The sequence below is a fragment of the Strix uralensis genome, chromosome 22 (genome assembly GCF_047716275.1).
Source record: "Strix uralensis isolate ZFMK-TIS-50842 chromosome 22, bStrUra1, whole genome shotgun sequence".
Classification (NCBI taxonomy): Eukaryota; Metazoa; Chordata; class Aves; order Strigiformes; family Strigidae; genus Strix; species Strix uralensis.
Window position 1 is genome coordinate 8,742,999 of NC_133993.1, and position 18,276 is coordinate 8,761,274.

At 64.6% G+C, this 18,276-nt stretch overlaps 2 protein-coding genes across 2 annotated transcripts; one reads left to right on the forward strand and one right to left on the reverse strand.

Annotated features, from left to right (window-relative positions):
- Nucleotides 1-4,291: 4,291 nt before the first annotated feature.
- On the forward strand, nucleotides 4,292-7,564 carry DLX3 (distal-less homeobox 3). Its single transcript, XM_074892263.1, has 3 exons — nucleotides 4,292-4,708; nucleotides 5,085-5,275; nucleotides 7,223-7,564. Exons 1-3 carry the CDS (start codon nucleotides 4,390-4,392, stop codon nucleotides 7,562-7,564), a joined length of 852 nt encoding a protein of 283 aa, XP_074748364.1. The 5' UTR covers nucleotides 4,292-4,389.
- A 6,687-nt stretch (nucleotides 7,565-14,251) lies between these two features.
- On the reverse strand, nucleotides 14,252-17,108 carry DLX4 (distal-less homeobox 4). Its single transcript, XM_074892325.1, has 3 exons — nucleotides 16,817-17,108; nucleotides 15,357-15,550; nucleotides 14,252-14,503 (listed from the first exon to the last, which is right to left on the reverse strand). Exons 1-3 carry the CDS (start codon nucleotides 17,106-17,108, stop codon nucleotides 14,252-14,254), a joined length of 738 nt encoding a protein of 245 aa, XP_074748426.1.
- Nucleotides 17,109-18,276: the final 1,168 nt, after the last annotated feature.

Sequence of the window (18,276 nt, forward strand, 5' to 3'; positions counted from 1 at the left end):
CCCCAGGATCACACCTCCCGTGGGATGGGAACCCCCCCGGGATGGGCCCCCCAAGTTAGGGCCCCCCATGGGATGGGCCCCCCGAGGATTAAGACACCCGCCATGGGATGGGACCTCCCGGGATGGGCCCCCCATGTCAGGACCCCCCCATGGGATGGGACCCCCCGGGATGGGCCCCCCCGAGGATCAGACCCCTCCTGGGATAGGACCTGCTGGGATGGGCCCCCCAAGTCAGGACCCCCCCATGGGATGGGACCCCCGAATTAGGACTTTCTGTGGGATGGGCCCCCTCAGGATCGGGCCCCCCCGGGGATGAGACCCCCCCCCCCGCTCGGCCCCACCCCGTTGTGCCCCGCTGGGAGGTCGGAGCTGCCGGGGGGGGTGGGGGGGGGGGGGGGCGGGACGGAGGGGGAACCCCCCCCCCCCGGCCTCCCACGGCGTCTGCCCGCCCGGGAACGCCGGGAATGCGCCGGCTCCCTGCCCGGTACCGGCTGCCGGGACATCCCCCCCCCTCCCAGCGCCGGGGTGGGGTCTCGGGGCCCCCGGGGAGGGCTGCGAGGACCGGGGGAGGGGGGGGAGAGGCTGCACGGACAGACCCCCCCACCCTGAAGGGCTGAGGGGGGTGGGAGGTCAAGCCAGGACCCCGAGAGCGGGACTGGGGCCACGGGGGTCACGGTGACCCCACGCCAGGGACAGTGGTGGGGGCTGTCGTGGTCCCCAACCCTGGCAAAGGTCACCGGGAGCCACCGCCCCGTTCCCACCCGTGCCAGGAAACCCGTGGGGGGGGTGGGGGTGGGGAAATGCCTCCCCCCGGGTAAGGGGGGGCTGCAGGATGTCCTATGTCCCCCACCCTGATGTCCCCGCGCCCCTGCACAGCTCCTGCGCCGCAGAATGTCACTGGAAAGAGTGACGGCACGGGGACAGTCCCAAGGGAACCCCGCCAGCAGCTGCCACACGGCTCTGGCACCAGGCCCTGTCCCCTGTCCTGTGTCCCCTGTCTGTGTCCCCCATCCCCAGCCCCTGTCCCCCATCCCTTGTCCCTTGTCCCCCAGCCCCAGCCCCTGTCCCCATCCCCTGTCCCCCATCCCTTGTCCCCCATCCCCATCCCTTGTCCCCATCCTCATCCCCTTCCCCCATCCCTTGTCCCCCATCCCCTGTCCCCAATCCCCTGTCCCTTGTCCCCCAGCCCCTGTCCTGAGGTCCCCCAGCATGGGCTTGCCCCGATCCTGGCCCAGACCACCCCAAAACACCCACCACCCCCCCGGGGACAGGTGGCTTTTCTCTCTGGCAGGTGACACAGCCTTCGGCATGGGGACAAAGAGCCCTGGGCCAGGCGGCCAGGCACCCCCCCCCCCAGCTTGGGGACATTTTGGGGTGCAATGGGTCCATCCTCCTGCCCAGAATGTCAAGTGGTTCAGGGGTTCACCCTGTGGCCTTGGCTGCCACCCAGGAGGGTGCTAGTACCCGTGGGGAGGGGGGGGAGCACCCAGGAAGGGTGTTTGCACCCAGAGGGGGGTGTTTGCACCCAAATGGGGGTGTCAGCACCCCAGGAACAGCATCTTGACACCCAAGGGGGAGGTATTTGCACCCAGGGTGGGTCTGATCCCCCAGGGAAGGGCATGGCCTGCCGGGGGGGTTATTAGCTCCCAAAGAGGGGGGTGTTCGCACCCAAGGTGGGGGGTATGAGCACCCACGGGGTGCCAGCACTCAAAGAGGGGGTGTCGTTACCCCAAAAAGCCACTAGATGGCACCGTCCGCCCAAGGATGCCGGGGGAGTGGGGGGGGGGGGGCAGTCGGCCGGGTCCCCCCCGCACCCCTCCCGCAGCTGTGACGGGGTGAGGACACGAGGGGACTCCCGTGGGCACTGCCGGGCTGGGGGGGGGGGGGGGGGGGGACGTTTCTAATGGGGGGGGACCTCTTAGCCTTGTGGGGGGCACGGGGGGGAACCCCTTCAGCATTGTGGGGGGCACAGGGGACGGCGCGGGGGGTGCTGGCTTGGCCCTGTGGTCAGCCCTGCCAGCCCCCCCCACCATGAGAGACCCCCGGGTGCCCCAATACAGCGACTTCTGCCACCCCCACTGTTCCAGTTCACCCCAACTGGACCCCCCCTCGAGCTCCACCACCCCCCCCCCCCCCCATGAGCTCCAGGATTTGGGGCTTCACCAAGCACCAGCCTGGCCGAGAAGCCTCCGGCAGCCGGAGGCACCAGTGCCTCCCAGTCCCAAACTGGTTCAGGACTGCACAGACCTGCTCCCCGTTTGCGCCCCGCTTCCCAGCCCTGCTCCCCGGCCTGCAGCTCTCCAACCGGCTTTTCCTGCTGGAGAAACCCTCTCCCAGGAGCAGCCAGCCCTGGTGACAGCCTGGCTGGAGGGACAGCCAGGCCGGGGACCTGCGGATGTCCCAGCGGCTCCTCTGGGACCTTGGGAAACCTCCCCCAGGGAGGCCCCACACAGCTCCGAGCAGGACAGACGGCAGGGCTGGGCTTGTCCCAGACATTTCTGTCCCCTCTGAATTAATTCCTCAAATCTCAAATTACATTTCCCATGCGGGGAGGCGAGCCCGTGGGCTTCACACGCAGCTTCTGGGTCACGCGTCTGCCTCCTGCCTCGGCCCGGCTGCTTCCCTCTGGAACTGAGCTTGAGTTCTATCTATTTCTATTATTTCTATTGTTTCTATTATTCTGTTATTTCTATTATTTCTGTTATTGCTATTATTTCTATTATTTCTATTTTTTCTATTTCTATTACTTCTATTATTTCTGTTATTTCTATTATTTCTATTGTTTCTATTATTCTATTATTTCTATTATTTCTGTTATTTCTATTATTTCTATTATTTCTATTATTTCTATTTCTATTTCTATTTCTATTTCTATTTCTATTTCTATTTCTATTTCTATTTCTATTTCTATTATTTATTCCTATTCCTATTATTTATTCCTATTCCTACTCCTATTCCTATTCCTATTCCTATTCCTATTCCTATTCCTATTCCTATTCCTATTCCTATTCCTATTCCTATTCCTATTCCATTCTGATCACATTTTCGATTTTTTTCCCACTTATTCACGGCCCCGGCGGTTGTGGCAGGGCCGGGTCTCGAACTCCCGACCCCAGGAGCGGCGCAGCTCCCCGCTGCGGCCGTCAGGTGGCGCCATTGCACCGCGCGGAACTGCTGACGGGCAGAGGCGGGGGGGGACACAATCCCGAGAGGGGGGACACACACAGAGGGGCAGGAGGGGAAAAGCCCCGGCCAAGCTTAAGGATCCGCCCCCAGCCCCCTCCCAGCCCCCCCAGCCCCTCTCATGGGGGTGAGACAGAAGCAGAGATCCCCCCACCAAAATAAAAGTCCCCCTTGCAAAGCCCCCGCCCCCGGTACTGGGTAGGGGGGGTGACTGGGGACAGTCCTGGGGGTGGCAGGGGCTTGACTGGGGTCCCGGGTTGGGCGATGCTGCTGGAGGCTCTTGGGGCAGTGGGGGGGTGAGGGCCCTGAGTGGGGGTGGGAGAGGGGCACAGAGTCCTGGGGGTGGGGGTGTCCCCAGAATCAGGGCTTGTCACCACCCCGAGGTCCCCCCAGGGCAGGTGGAAGATGGCAAGTTTTGGGGTACGTGAGGGTCCCCCATTCCATGAGGCTGGAGGGGCTCTGCCTTGGGGATGGCGTTCAACTGGGAGACACTGGTAACTGCTGGGAGAAGGTGGGAGCTGGCGGGGGGGGGTGTGTGTGTGTCTAAAACATACCCCCCCCGTAGCCACCCTGCCCCAAGCCTGGCTCCATCCTACTCCCTAACCCCAACCCTTCCTCCCCCCTACTCACCCCCCCACTCCACTCCCCCTCCAAATCCCCCCTCAGCACCAAGAGTCCCCGGGGGGGGGCATCAATCCCCTCGCAAAAAAAAAAAAAAAACCCTCCCCTGACTCTCACGATGTCCCCAGAGGCCCCGCCAGCCATCCCCCCCCCCCCCCCCCAACCCCCTGCTCCTGCAGACGGGAGCCTGCGATCTTTATTTATTCCTTCTCCCTCCTTCACCCACTCTTTGTTGTTTCTTGAGAGAGGGAAAGAAAAAAAAAAAAAGCGCAAAAAAAAAAGCGCACACACACACACACACACACACACACACAGAGAGGAGGCAGGAGCCTATTTTGCCTCCCAGGCAATATTTCTGGAGCCAATCGGAATGCGCACCCACCCTGCCCTGCTCCCTAATTAAAGGCTTTAAGCAGGCGGCCGGGGCTGGAGGTTTGGGCACAGTCTCTTGGTTGCTCTTCGCAAGAGCCGGTGTGGAGGAGCCGGCTCTGGGCACGCCAGGCCTGAGGCGCGCGGGCAGCCGGAGCCGCCAGGTTGGGGGGTCCCCAGCCAGGCGGGCAGCTCCCCCCCCCCCCAGTTCCAGCGATGAGCGGCTCTTTTGACAAGAAGCTCTCCAGCATCCTCACCGACCTCTCGGGCTCGCTGAGCTGCCATGCCGCCTCCAAGGACTCTCCCACCTTACCCGAGTCCTCCGTCACCGATCTGGGCTACTACACCAGCCAGCACGACTACTACCCGGGCCAGTCCTACAGCCAGCCCGTGAGCCACTACCCCTACCACCAGTTCAACCTCAACGGCATCGGCGCCGCCGGCACCTACTCGCCCAAATCCGACTATTCCTACAGCCCTTCCTACCGCCAGTACAGCCACTTCAGGGACCAGCAGCTCCCAGCCCAAGAAGCAGGTAGGATGCTCGGGAGAGGGGGGCCGTAGCCATCCCGCTGGTCCCTTGGCATTGCAGCGGGGGCTTCACCACGTTGCACCCCTCTAAGTGTCCCCAAGTTGGGGATGGGGCGGCCGCGGGGCTGGGGAAGGGGGTGTTGTCCCCGCCGAAGGATGGGGTGGATGTTGGGGCAGCGCTCAGCCCCCTCCGGCACCCCCCGTGCTGCTGGGGGGGGATGCAGTGGGATGGAGCCACACTGGATCCGGGGGACCCCCTGGTGGGGGGGACAAGGCAGTGCCACCAGCGGGATGACCCTGAGCTGGGGAGCAGGGGGGGTGGGTGTCTGCGCTGGGACCCCTCCGCCATCCTCGGCCTCACACCTCCGCTCTCTGCCCAGTGTCGGTGAAGGAGGAGCCGGAGCCGGAGGTGCGGATGGTCAACGGGAAACCCAAGAAGATCCGCAAGCCCCGCACCATCTACTCCAGTTACCAGCTGGCGGCTCTGCAACGCCGCTTCCAGAAAGCCCAGTACCTGGCGCTGCCCGAACGGGCTGAACTGGCCGCCCAGTTGGGGCTCACCCAGACTCAGGTAAGGGCTGAGCCCCCCGTCACCCCCTGCCACCCCAATTCCCAGCCACAGGCAGGAGAGATCGGCAAGAGGGGAAGCCGGAGCTGCCCCCCTCCCCTTGCAAAACCCAAATCTGGGGGGGTTTGGGAGAGGGGGGGTCTGTTCACAGCTGGATGGTGACAGCCATGGGGGGGCTGGGGGTCCCCAGCAATGGATGCTCCCTGTTTGCTCGCGGGCGCAGGGGTCCCTGACGCCAGATTTCCCCGCACGAAGCAGATTTGCTTTGCCAAGGGAAAGGTGGAGAGGAGGGAAGGAGCAGAGAGAGGGACAGACCCAGCCATGCCCCCCGCTCCCCAGGTTTCGGGGTTTATCCCCTTCCCTCCGGAGCCAGCCCCATCCCAGACTCTGAGGCCGAATCCTGCCCCGGTGCCTGGAAGGGTCCTGGGTCAGCAACTCACCCATCCTCCTGGGCATGCGGGACGCCAAATCCCAGGCAGGACGAGGCGCTGGGGACGGGGTGCTCAGGATGAGGCGCTGGGGACGGGGTCCTCAGGATGGGGCTCTCAGGACACCCCATCCCGGCAGCAGGTCCTGGCCCTGAATCCAGCCGGATCGTGGGGTCCTGAGGGCCAGACCCTGCTCCCCTCAGCAGGATTTCTGGGGCTCCCCTTGGGTCCGTCCTCCTGGCGCTCCAGCTTAGTCCAGGCAGAGAGAAAGGATTTGGGGGCAGGACCCACAATCCCCCCCCAGGGACCCTGCGCTGGGGGTGGTGCTTTAGGCTGGACTGGATGAGCCGGGATGGGCGCGATGGGCTTCTCCCCACACAGCACCCAGATTTGGGGCTAAACCCTTGCTTTTGGGATTTGCCTGGCGTGGGGACAACTCGTCCCCGCCGATCTGTTGGCGTGAGGGCGAGTGGGTTGCCACCGCCGTCACCGCAGCGCGCGACTCCCCCGCACCCCATCCTGTCCCCGGCGCCCTCCCTGCCTGCGGGCCGGCGCCGGCGCCCTTGTGCCGCCCTTGGCGCGGCGCTCCCCAGTGCCCGGCCTTCCTCCTCCTCCCTTGGGCGATGAAGCAATCGGGGACACTAGGCAAAGGGCTGACGGAGCGCGTCACCCGCTCCCAGAGGGACATCCTGTTTGGGTGACAACCACCGCCCCCCCCACCCCTTCCCCAGGGGCCAAGGGCGTCCAAGCGCCGACGCCTCACCCAGCACCCGGGACGCTCCCGACGCCCAGCGCGCCGGGCGGGTGTCCCGTGATGCATGGCATGACGGGCTTCCCACGACGCCCCGCACGTCCCCAGAGGGGCTTCCCGCGATGCACCGCGTCTCCGGGGTCCCCGCGACACCCATGGAGTGGGTGCCTTCCCACGGTGCATGGTGTGACACCCACATCCCAGGTGCCTTCCCGCGATGCACCGTGTTTCTGGGGTCCCCGTGACACCCATGCACCTTGTCCCTTCCTGAGTAGCATCATGTGTCTGGGGTCTCTGTGACACCCATGTCCCTTGTCCCTTCCCACACCGCATCGTGTGTCTGGGCTCCCCGTGACACCCATGTCCTTCGTCCCTTCCCACGTTGCATTGTGTGAGTGGGGTCCCCTTGACACCCATGTCCCTTGTCCCTTGCCACGTTGCTCATGTGTCTGGGGTCTCTGTGACACCCATGTCCTTTGTCCCTTCCCATGTTGCATCGTGTGTCTGGGGCCTCTGTGACACCCATGTCCCTTGTCCCTTCCCGTGTTGCATCATGTGTCTGGGCTCCCTGTGACACCCATGTCCCTCCCCGCATTGTATTGTCTGTGTGGGCGCCCCGTAGCACCCATCTCCCAGGTGCCTTCCCGCGTGCCCGGGGTCCCCACATTACCCCCATCCTGGGTCCCCTTCCCGCGCCCCCCTGAGCTTCCCCGTTCAACCTGGGCGTTCGCTTTCGGTGGCGAGGCGCTGACCACTCTCCCTCCCTGCCAGGTGAAGATCTGGTTCCAGAACCGCCGCTCCAAGTTCAAGAAGCTCTACAAGAACGGCGAGGTGCCGCTGGAGCACAGCCCCAACAACAGCGACTCCATGGCCTGCAACTCCCCCCCCTCCCCGGCCGTCTGGGACAGTAACTCTCACGGCAGCGCCACGGGCCGGACCCCGCTCCCGCAACCGCTTCCCTACAGCTCTTCCCCGGGCTTTTTGGAGGAGCACAACCCCTGGTATCACCCCCAGACCCTCAGCGGACCCCACGGACCCCACCAGCCGCCGCCGGCTACCACGATGCATCACACCTCCCCGGGGCCTCCCCCCAACACCGGCGCCGTCTACTAACAGCCCGGAGTGAGAAAAGGAACGAGAGACAGTGGCAGAACTCCTTTGCCTCCTTTTTTTTCCCCCTACTTTTTGTTTTTTCTTCTTTTTTTTTTTTTTTTAAAAAAAAAAAAAGGACACCCATGTACACGCACCCCTAGATATACACTTATATATCCTATCCAGCTCATCTCAGGAACAAGAGGACTGCAAAGGGTTGAACTCGTTAGCTGCCAGCCCAGGGCAGGCGAGGAAAAGGTGGCGAATTCTTCTTATGCATTTTTTTTTCTTTTTCCATCACCCCCTAATAAAAATGACCCCCGAGGAGCCACATCCCACCGGGGGTCCCTCGCCGGAGCTTTGCTTCTTGGGGTCACCCCAATGAGCTGCCTTGGGGGAGGCTGCCCCACGCCGTGACACACACCCCCCCCCCCACCCCCCCACCCCCCCCCCGAGCGTGAGTGGGCACCCAGGAGGGGCCTGAGGGGCACCCAGAGCACCCACACCCCGGTCGGGATGGAGCCCGCGGGGAGGAGGACGCGGTGTCGCGGCGTGTGGGTGCTCATCGCCGATGCCGAAGGAGTGAGACCCAAAATCCAGCGACCAGGAGCAGTTTGGGGGGGGCCACGGACACCCCACGGGAGCAAACCAGGACCCTCAGCCCAGCCGCTTCTGTGGCAGCTTCGCAGGAATCGCCCGGGACGATGCTCAGACAATAAGGTGGTTATTTAAAAATAAATAAAAAGTGTGGGGGGATAAAATATTTTAATATTTAAACAGTTCAGGAATGGATTAAGTTATTTTTTAAAGAGAAAAATTGTGCTAATGTCCGTTTTCTAACAGTGCCTCCATCTGTGTCAGTTAAGCTAATGGCGAAGCAGAATGCCTATTTTTTACATAAATCGACAACACATTTTAAAGAAAAAAAAAAAAAACCTCTTTACTATTTTTTAAGAGAATGATGCTATTTTTTTAAAAGCAGAAAATGCAGTTTTAAGAAGTGTTCATATGTGTTGTACAGTCCCGAGGATCTTATTTATGTTGCCTTATATAAATAGGGGTGTATGGGGGAAAAAAGAGAGTGTACATAAGGTTCGTTTGTATAAAGTTGATCCAAACCAAACTGGTTTCGGTCTGTTTTTTTGTTTTTTGTTTTTTTTTTTTTTTTGAGGGAAAAAAGAAAACCCTGGTTGACAGGAGCCCCCCTCTAAGGACAGGGGCTTCCTCCGAGCGTTCTTTGCTGCTTTCCTAGTGAACAAAAGCTGATCTATAAATGTTAATAAAAATGCTTTGAATTTGAAGGCTCCAAACACCATTTTTTGGGAGGTTTTTGGTGAGCAGGGAGGAGCTCAGGAGTTTTCTGCCTTGGGAAACGCGGAGTTAAACCCTGCGTTCCTGTTTTTGGGGGGTGGTTGGGGACTGGCGATGGGCACGGCCGCTGCCGGGTCACCCCGAGTCCCGTTTCACCCCGTCGGGAGGGAATTTGGGGGGAGGATTTTATTCCTGGTTTGCAGAGTCTTCCCCGAACCGCCAAGACCTGCCGCTTCCCTCCCGCTCCTCTTACTGGGACCAGTAGGCTCCTAGCCATGCAAACTGGGAGGGTGGCTTGGCTGCCCCGGTGTCCCTTTTGGGGACACCCCATGAGTGAGGGCTGGCAGGGGACGGGACCCCCACCAAGGCCCCCACCCCACGGGACCGACGCTCCGGAGATGGGGACTTTCCCCATCGGCGTTACGAGGGCCGGGAGGGCATGAATGACCCAAAGACCCCCCCAGATGTGGGGCCTCGGGATGGTGACAGGGACAGTCCCTGGGGCTGCGCCACGCTGGTCACCCTGCCCCCCTGTCCCCGGTGTCCCCGACACCCTTTCACGACTGGGAGCGCAGCAAAGGGTCGGGGGCTGAAGCCCCATCACCCACCCCCAAGCCCCACTGAGCCGCGCTGGGGACAGGGGACTTTGTTCCCAGCATCACATCCCCGATGGCCTCGGAGGGCCCCCCCCTCAGCCCCCCGCACCCCTCCGTGGGGTGGCTCCGGGGATGGTCCCTCTGCGCCGTCCGGGGACACCCCCAGCACCGTGGGGTGTCACACACCGGGCACAGCCGGGACTTTTGGTGTCCCCAGAGGTGTCCTCGCGTCCCCCTTCCCACACGAGGCCAATCTCACACCTTCCACCCGTGGGGGGGGTTTCCCCAAATCCCCTCACGGGCTGCACCCACCGCCAACCCCATCTCCATCCCGTGCCCCCCGCGTGCCAGCACCGGGCGCAGCCGGACCCCCGGGCATCCCCGGACGGCGCCTGCATGACCAGGCCGGTTGTAAAGAATTAAGGGGTGCTGCCAGCCCCCCGTCCCCCAGCGCTCGGGGTTGGGGTTGGAGGCTGCGTGCAAACCGCCCCGGAGCCGGCAGGCGGGCAGACACGCTGGAGACACGGGGGTTATTAGGGGGAAGCTGCCAGCAAGAGCGAGGAGGCGGCGGGTTGGGAGAGGAGGAAACCGAGCGGCGTTGCCTGGAGTGAGAAGCACGGCATGAGCTGGCGCTGGTTTATTTATTTTTATTTTTTTTTCTTTTTTAATTTAGGGGGGGAAGGGAAAAAAAAAAAAAAAAGACAGAAGATTACATATCCGTGGATTATATAAACACTGGGTGCATCGCTGGCTGCGGACAGGCACTAATCCTGCTCCTCTCCAGCACTGCCCCCCCTGACACCCCAGGGATGGGCACTGGGGAAGCTTTTGTGCTCATGTAGACCCCCCTCCATCCCTCCTGTCCCACTCCTCTGTCCCGGCCTCAGAACATGTCCCAGAGCCTGCGTGGGGCTGGGGGGTCCAGGGGGTGTCAGCACCTGCAGCCCATGGGGTGCCAGGAGCCAGGGCTGGCGCAGGAGCCTCTGGCCCCTCTCAGCTGCCTCCCCCCTGCTCCTCCTCGCTCAGCCCCATCTCCAATAGCCCCAGGGTGGGGGGGTCACCACCAGCATCACCTGCAGCTCTTCCAGCCCAGAGGTGGTCAAGACCTCCCAGAGCTCCCCAAAAGGGGCTGTGGGACCCCAACATCCCTCCCCAAGGACGAGCCCGCTCCTCCTGCCAGCAGTGGTGGCCCCAGTGTGCTCCCCAAAGCAGAACGGGGCCTGAGAGCCAGAGGCAGGACCCCCCCTCGGGGTGGGGACATCACCCTGTAACCCCACTCCTCCCAGTACCCCTCACCCGGCCTTGGCACAGGAATAAAATGACCATCCTTCATTATCCCAGTTATCCCAGTTACCCCCTGCTGGCACGGGGGACGGAGAGCAGCACTGGACGGTACCGGGTTGGGGATGCTGGGGACACCCAGCCCCTCAGAGGGGATTTTACCCGTGGGCTACATGCAGGATGAGGGCTCAGATGTGGTTTCCAGCCCCCGTAGGTCCAAGCTGCGTGGCAGCAGCACCTGATGTCCCACCGGTGTCCCCACACGCCTCCGTCCCACGTGCACAAGCCCCGGCGCGCAGCCCTCCCAGCGTGGCACACGTTTCCTGCCCCGTTGCAACACGCCGCTTCCAGCCGCTTGCGTCACGCTGCTGCCAGCACAAAGAGCGGGGGCAGCCGCCTGCCCACGGCCCGGCCTGGCAGCCACCGTGTCTTCATCCCCTCCCCAACTCTTGGCCAACCCGGCACGCGGCAGCCAGTGCCGAGCAGCCACGGCATTGCCACCAGCCGGGTCCTTGTCACCGTCGTCAGCTCTGGAAAATAGGACAGAAACGCTCCCGAGTGGCCTCGGGGACCTCTCAGCTCCATGCTCTGTCCACGTCCCATCACCCTGCCCAGGCTGGGGATGGGAAGGGGACACAAAGTCCCCCCGCCACTGCCCAAACCTGCCCTGGCAATTTGAAGGGGCTGGTTGGATTTCCAGCCTGTGCAGGTGGAGGGAAAAGGGACCCAAACAAGCCCAGGGACATCCCTGACCCCAGTGGGGTTTCCCCCATCCGGTGGGTTAAACCCTACCAGACTGGGATGTCTGGGGGCTCTTGGCCTTTTCTGAGTGTCCCCAACTGGGGACGCTTTTGGCTGGTGGAGAAGAGCCAAGACCAGCTTCAGCAAGGCCGTGCTGGCCACGCCACCCCTCTCCCGGGGCACAGAGGAAAGCGGGGTCACCATCCGGTTTGACTGCGGAGCAAAAGGCAGAACAGCCCCCAAACTCCCTCCTCAGGGCACAGGACCCCATCCCTGTCCCCATCCCGATCCCCCAGGAGCATCCTGAGCAGGAGCCAAGCGCAGGCGGGCGGCAGCAGGGGCTGGGAAATGGGCTGGTGCCGGAATTTCGCTGCACCCAAGGGTGCCCGAACTGGGATCTGCTCCCACGCGTCAGGGCAGGAGGGGTCTGGGTGCAGGGGGGAGCCGCGGGCGAAGGCGGCCTCCCCACGGGGTCCGGGCGCCAGCCGCCATCCCGGCTGCACCGCGAGCGCCGGGCGGGCCGGATCCAGCCCCAGGAGCCTCGGCTGCTGCGTCCCTCCTGCTGCAAGACGGGACCTGCGAGCGGCTCTGGCTGCAGGTCCTTGGCAGCACATCCGTCGGGAAAGCCGAGCGGGCGCCATGGCCTCTGCCTCCTGCTTCCCCCGTCCCGCCAGATCCTGCCCCTCCCGGGCATGCCACGCCACCGAGCCCCTTCCAAGCCCACCGCCGGCTCTGCAGGAGGTCACCCCAAATTCATAGGGCGGGGATGGTGCTCAGCACCCGGCTCCTCGGTGGCGGCACCCTGAGGCATCCAAGAGCCCTTTACAGCTGGGATCACACCACGCTTCAGCCCCTTCCCGTGGCTGGAGAGTAATTCCTGGAGGAAAGCCCCAGTTTGGGGTAAATTCCACCCGTGAGGAGCTGGGTTTTCCACAGTCTCTGGATGAGAAATTCTCCTTTTCTCCAATATCGGTGCAAAGCAAATCCATCTGCCGCCCTAAAGCCTCGGTGGGGAGGATGGGCTCCATCACTCAGGGAAAATAAAGCCAGTCTTGCCCTGCACAGACCCCTACTTGTGCCAGACTCGTCCCCACTCGTGGACACCATCCACCCATGCGGGGGATACCACGCATCATGTCTTGGCCCCGGACCACAGTTGGTCCCAGCTGTGGTGTCTCGTGGGGTGCCGAGCCAGCCCGTGGGCTCCACATCCTCCACGTGCCACCGCTGCATTGCGGGACACAGCCAGGGACAACCACGCCTGTGTCCCAGCGGGGTCACCGCCAGCACCCCAAACCTCTCAGCAGGGCGTGGGGGGGCGGTTTGTGTCCAGCCCCGTGGCTGCTGGCAGGGACCCGGGGCTCCCCACACGCCTCCGGCCCTGGGGCACGTTGTTCCCACGCTCGGCGCCAGATCCCCAGCCCTGCCCATCTCCCAGCTATCGATTGCTTGTTCAAAAACCCAACTCCCAGGTGGGAGCCAAGAGCTCCAAAAAACTCCGGCCCTACGTGCTGCCGAAGGTGCAAACAGAGCCACGCTCAGCATCGCTGCATCGCTCCCTCCCCGACCTTGCCGGCTGGGATGGAAAACGTGGTCCCTGGGGCAGGAAGGGACCCTTGGAGTGGAGGAAAAATAAGGTGGGAATATCTGGAGTGAGGATCATGGCACGTTTGTGTCACGGAGCAAACCTCGGTATGGACCCGCTGCACCAGCACATCTGCCCTAGTGCGAGTCTCGTCCCCATCGTGGGTGACAAACACTGAGCAGGATTGGGAAAAATGGGAAATAATGATAACGTATTTTCCAGCGGGTTCTGGCCTCTGAAAAGCACAAAGGGAGAGGTTGCCCACTGCCAAACCTGCAGCGGAAAAATATCCCCTGCTCCCAAACACCCTCGCTCCCAGGGCCAGGTATTGATGGGGGCTGCTGGAGACATGGGGCAGTAACCCCAGGCTTGACCCGCCCTGGGGTCCCCAGCCTGCCCTGCATCCCCCCACCCTCCCTCTCCCACCCGAATTAAGGGAGACATCTTCAACAGCTCCAAATTGCCCATAATTACTCCGAGGAGGTGGCGAGAAGCCCTTCACCGAGGGGCCTGGGTCCACAATTACTATAATTGCGTCTCCATTTCGGGGGAGCGATGTCTGAAAACAGCGGTGGGTCCCACACAGATGTTTGGGGGGGGACACACAGCCCAGCCCTCTGCTTCAGTGCCCCCATCCCCGTCGGGCTGTATTCCCCAGGAGCTTTTGGAGACAGAAGCCTCCGAGGAGCAGGACCGAAGCATCACCCCAAAACTGGGGACAGACCCCCCCAAAGGGAGCGACAGGTACAGAGGAGCAGTCTTTCCTTTACAAGTGTACAGACTATTTATAAAGGGGGGGGCACAGACAATAACAGACAGTATTTATAAATAAAGCCAGGCTGGGGGTGTCCAGGGACTCCCCAGCCCCCCGGCCCCTCTTGGGCCCCCCCCTGCCCCATGTCCATGAATGGAGGGACCCGGGGCTGCGACTGGAGGCCAAGTCCTGTCCCTCCGGGACGGGCGCACCAGGGCGTTTTGCCAGAGCTGTCTCACTTTGGACCGCGATGGAGCAAGCGATCCCCATGTTCCTGCAGACCATGGTCGCCTTCCTCCTCCTCTTCCTCCTTCTCCATTCACTGGGGTCCCCCAGGGCTTCGCTGGGCTCCCCGGTCCCTCGGGGGGGGGGGCAGCAGCAGAGCATCCCCCCCTTGCTGGCTCCTTCTGGAGCTGGTGGGTGCTGGAGCCGTGGCAGCATCACATCATGGGGGCCCTGGGGATGGTGTCCTGTGGGTGCGGCTGGTACCAGGCTCCGAAGCTGTTGATGTAGCTGCTGGGGGCCAGGGGGGCCCCTTTGCCTGGCACGGGGATGTCCCACAGCGGGGGGATGTTGGGGGAGCAGGGGGAGAGGGAGGCGGCGGTGTGGAGGTGCTCCCCGTCGGGTGCGCTCGAGCCTTGCTTCATGATCTTCTTGTACTTGGAGCGTTTGTTCTGGAACCAGATCTTGACCTGTGGGGGAGAGAGGGGTGAGTGGGGAGGATGGGGTCTGTGGCCAATGCCCCCCCATAAACCCCCCCCATCAATAATTACAGACCCCTCTGGGGTCCCTGTCTCCCCCATCTACACCTGGGGGCACAGCCGATTCGGGGTGGGGGTCTGGGAGATAAGCCGGGCTCTGAGCCCAGCCCTTTACAAGCCACCAGGGACTCCACTAAGGGTGGAGGAGATGGTGGGAAGAGGCACAGGGAGCCCAGAGAAACGTGCGATAAACGGAGTCCCCACACATGCACATCCCCATATGTCCCCACGTCCCCCCCCTCCGGCGCAGGCTGTGGCCCCCACCAGCCCGGGTGCCGGGGCTGGGCCGGGGTGCGGCGCAGTGGGGCCCGCCGCGCTGGGGTGGTGGCCCCGCTCATTCCTCCCCGCGGTCCCCCCCGCGCTGCCGGCAGGTTCCCACTTGTCTCCTCTTCCCCGGCTTTATGAGCTCGCTTCGCCCCTGGCTCCGGGCTGCACCGCTGCCGCCTGCCTGTCTCTCCCCATCGCCTTCAAAAACCCACTCGCCCCGTCCCGCGGCCCAGGGCCGCCCAGCGCCGGGCACGGCCGGGCCAGCAGCCAGGCTCCGGGGCTGGGAAAGTCCCGGTGCCGCTGGGAGGTGCGAGCAGGGGCGCCCCAAACCCGAGCCCCGGGGGCCCACCGGCGCCAGCTCCCCCGCCGCGGCACAGCACGGCTCGGGCACGTTTCCAGTTGCACCCCAGCATCGTGCTGCAGCCTTTAATCCGGAGTCACTCCCGGAGCGGAACCCCCCCCACGTGGCGCATCACTGGGGCTATAACCGGCCCCTCGCCCCTCGCCAGGGCCGTACCTGGGTCTGGGTGAGTCCCAGTTGGGCCGCCAGCTCAGCACGCTCCGGCAGCGCCAGGTACTGGGTCTGCTGGAAGCGCTGGTTGAGAGCTTGCAGCTGCAGGCTGGAGTAGATGGTGCGGGGTTTGCGCAGCTTCTTCCCTTTGCCGTTGAGGCGCAGCTCCCCGTTGGCGATGGCCGGGGGCTTCTCGTGCTCTTGGGGTGGGAGAGGAGCAGAGAGTTAAACCAACACGCTGGGAGGTTAAAAAAAAACCCGACAAAAAACAACCACCCCAAACCATCCCACCCTGGCCCTGGGGGGCTGCAGCCGGTTTTGCTTTTTGGTGGTTACTTTTGGAGGGGAGGGGGAATAAATAGGGGGGGACCTGGTTTTGCTGTGGGGGTTCGCTTAAGCCTCGGGTAAAGCAAAGGGGAAATGGGAGGGGGAAGGGAGGGATGGGATTATTCATTCACTATCACCACTCAGATCCCAAAGCGGGCAGGCCACAGGCCCCTCTGCCGTGCACCCAAGTTGGGGGGGGGGCCAGGCAGGGCCCCACGGGGCGGCAGAGGGTGCAACAGGAGAGACTCCCCTACGCGGGGGGGCCTTGCTGTGGGCACGCTGCCCCGGGCAGCCCCTTGCTGCGAGGTCTGTGCCCCCTCCCAGACCATCTCCTCGCCCCTCCGTGCTGTTGAGCATCCCCGGGTCCTTCTTGGACCCCGTGGTTTATGCGGGGTAGAAACCCGCGGGGGCTCGGAGAGGCACCGGGGACACGGTGGTCCCTGGCTCAGCACCACGGGGCTGACGTGGGCGAGCGCAGGCCACGGCGGCGAGCGTGTCTGCGCACCCACAGGCACCCAGCACACCGTCTGCTCTGGCCACGGCCGTGGCTCTCCAGAGCCGACGAGGGTCCAACAGGGCCTGGGGGCGCTCAGCCGGACTGGGGACCCCTCCATGGGGCAGCCCCGGGGGTCGCTTCCCTCTGGCGTGGCTCAGTTTGCAGTTTTCTGCATCGGCTTTTGGGGAAAATAGTGGGGAATGGGGATGGGACAGCGCAGGGAGCTGAGATCGGAGCGTGTTGGTGGTAGGGCACAGGGGAGAGTCTGCCCGGCCCGGGGGGGCTCAGAGGGGCAGGATGCGGGCAGCCGGGGGTCTTGGGGGGCAGATCCAGGCAGCCGGGGGTCTGCTGCTCCCCATCCCCGGGGTCTCCACGCAGTCACCCATCCGGACGAGGCTCCGGTGGGTCCGGGCGCGCTGGGAGTGGGGGGCGACATCACCCCCGGCCCCCTCGGGTCCCCTCAGGGACCTCCCCACCGGGCCGAGCCCCGCATCGCCGCTGCCCCGACGGGGCGGTTAGCAGCCCCCAACGCGCTTCCGACGGCTCCGTCCCGGTTGTTCCCGGTAAATCCCCGTCGCTCCCGGCTGGGTGGGTGCCCGGGGGGCGGGTGTGCAGCGCCGAGCACCCCGCGCCTCCCCCTTACCTGCGTCCTGCAGCCTGGCGCCGTGGGCCAGCCCGGCCGGGGGATGCTGGGCGCCGGGGGGGGGGTAGGGCAGGTAGGGCCCGCCGGGGGGCGGCGGGGGGGCACCGCCGGGGTACGGGTAGGGCCCGGGCCGACCGTAAGAAGCGAAGGGCGACGGGTCGTGCTGGGGGTGGCCGGCGGGGTGGAGACCGTGCAGCGGGTAGTGCGGCGGCGAGGGGTGACCGAGCTCCAGGAAAGCGGCTTTGGAGGGGTCGGGTCCCAGCAGGCTCTCGGCCACGGAGCTCATGGTCATGGTGGGCCGGGCCGGGCCGGGCCGGGCCGGGCCGGGCAGCCCCCGGAGCCCGCAAGACCGCGCCGAGCCCCGCCGCCCCCCCGACGGGCTCCGCGCTGCCGCGCCGCGGCCCCGCGCCCGGGGGATCCCCTGCCCGCCCTGCCCCGCCCCGCCAGGCCCCGCCCGCGATGACGTCACGCCCCGGGGCACCCCCACCCCCACCCCCCCCCAGTTGCCCCCCACACCCCCCCCAGGGGGGCAGCCCCCTCTGTGTGTGTGTGTGCCGTCCCCCGCCTCGCCTCGGGGCTCCCCACCCGCCCCCCGCCTGTGCCCCGGCCCGGAGCAACGCGCCCCCTCCCCAGGGGGGAGACCCGGAGGCAGGGGAGTCACCCCGACCCCCCATGTCCTGGCTGAGTCTCCGCGGGGCGGGGGGGGCTGACCCAAGTGCTCCTGCCTGTGTGGGATAATCTGTGTTGGGGAGGGGTAACCCCTTCTCAGGGACCCCCCCCCTCTCCATGGGGACACGGGGCGTGCGGACGGTGACTCCCCACGCACGTGGCCCCGGGGGGTGCCTCCGCTTGAGGGGGGCACAGGGCAGCCCTGGTCACCCAGGGGACAGATCCCGGGTGAGGAGGAGCTGAGGCCGTTCGCGCTCAGCTCACCCATGCGGGGACAGGGGGACACCCCCGGGATGCAGAAGGATGGACACGGGAGGGACGGACACGCAGGGCGTCAAGTCCCTGTGCACCCCCACTCCCCCTGCTCACGGGTGCTGGGGAGGACACCCAGGGTGCTGGGAGGAGGGGGGGTGGGAGCCCTGGAGCCACCCGGTCGGCGCCCGCCTTGGCAGACGGGAGGCCCTTTCCCCGGCGTCAGCAGCACCCCGTCCCCGCAGGGGCCCCCTCCCCGTCCCCGCGGGCCCCGCTCCTGGCGGCAGGCGTCGACCTGCCCAGCCGCTCCCTCCCACCGCCCCGGGGAGTCCTGACCCCCGTGGGGTGCGTGGGGCCCGGAGGAGCCCCACAGGCTCCAATCCCAGCTGCCAGCCAGGGCAAATGGGGGGCAAAACCCCCCGCTGGAGCTGGGGGACACTGTTACCACCTTTGGGGACAGTCAGCCGGAGCCCTGGGTGGTGCTGGCGGGGAGGGTTTGCACCTCCTGCAATCCCAGGTCTCACACCAAGCCCTGGCCA

What these genes read in the sequence shown, in the direction of transcription:
- DLX4 (XM_074892325.1), bottom strand. Translation starts at nt 17,108, where the DNA reads ATGACCATGAGCTCCGTGGCCGAGAGCCTGCTGGGACCCGACCCCTCC. An exon ending in CGCCAGGCTGCAGGACGCAG is followed by an intron (nt 15,551 to 16,816) that starts GTAAGGGGGAGG and finishes TCCCACCCCAAG; the next exon opens with AGCACGAGAAGCCCCCGGCC. An exon ending in TGGGACTCACCCAGACCCAG is followed by an intron (nt 14,504 to 15,356) that starts GTACGGCCCTGG and finishes TCTCCCCCACAG; the next exon opens with GTCAAGATCTGGTTCCAGAA.
- DLX3 (XM_074892263.1), top strand. Translation starts at nt 4,390, where the DNA reads ATGAGCGGCTCTTTTGACAAGAAGCTCTCCAGCATCCTCACCGACCTC. An exon ending in GCTCCCAGCCCAAGAAGCAG is followed by an intron (nt 4,709 to 5,084) that starts GTAGGATGCTCG and finishes CTCTCTGCCCAG; the next exon opens with TGTCGGTGAAGGAGGAGCCG. An exon ending in TGGGGCTCACCCAGACTCAG is followed by an intron (nt 5,276 to 7,222) that starts GTAAGGGCTGAG and finishes CCTCCCTGCCAG; the next exon opens with GTGAAGATCTGGTTCCAGAA.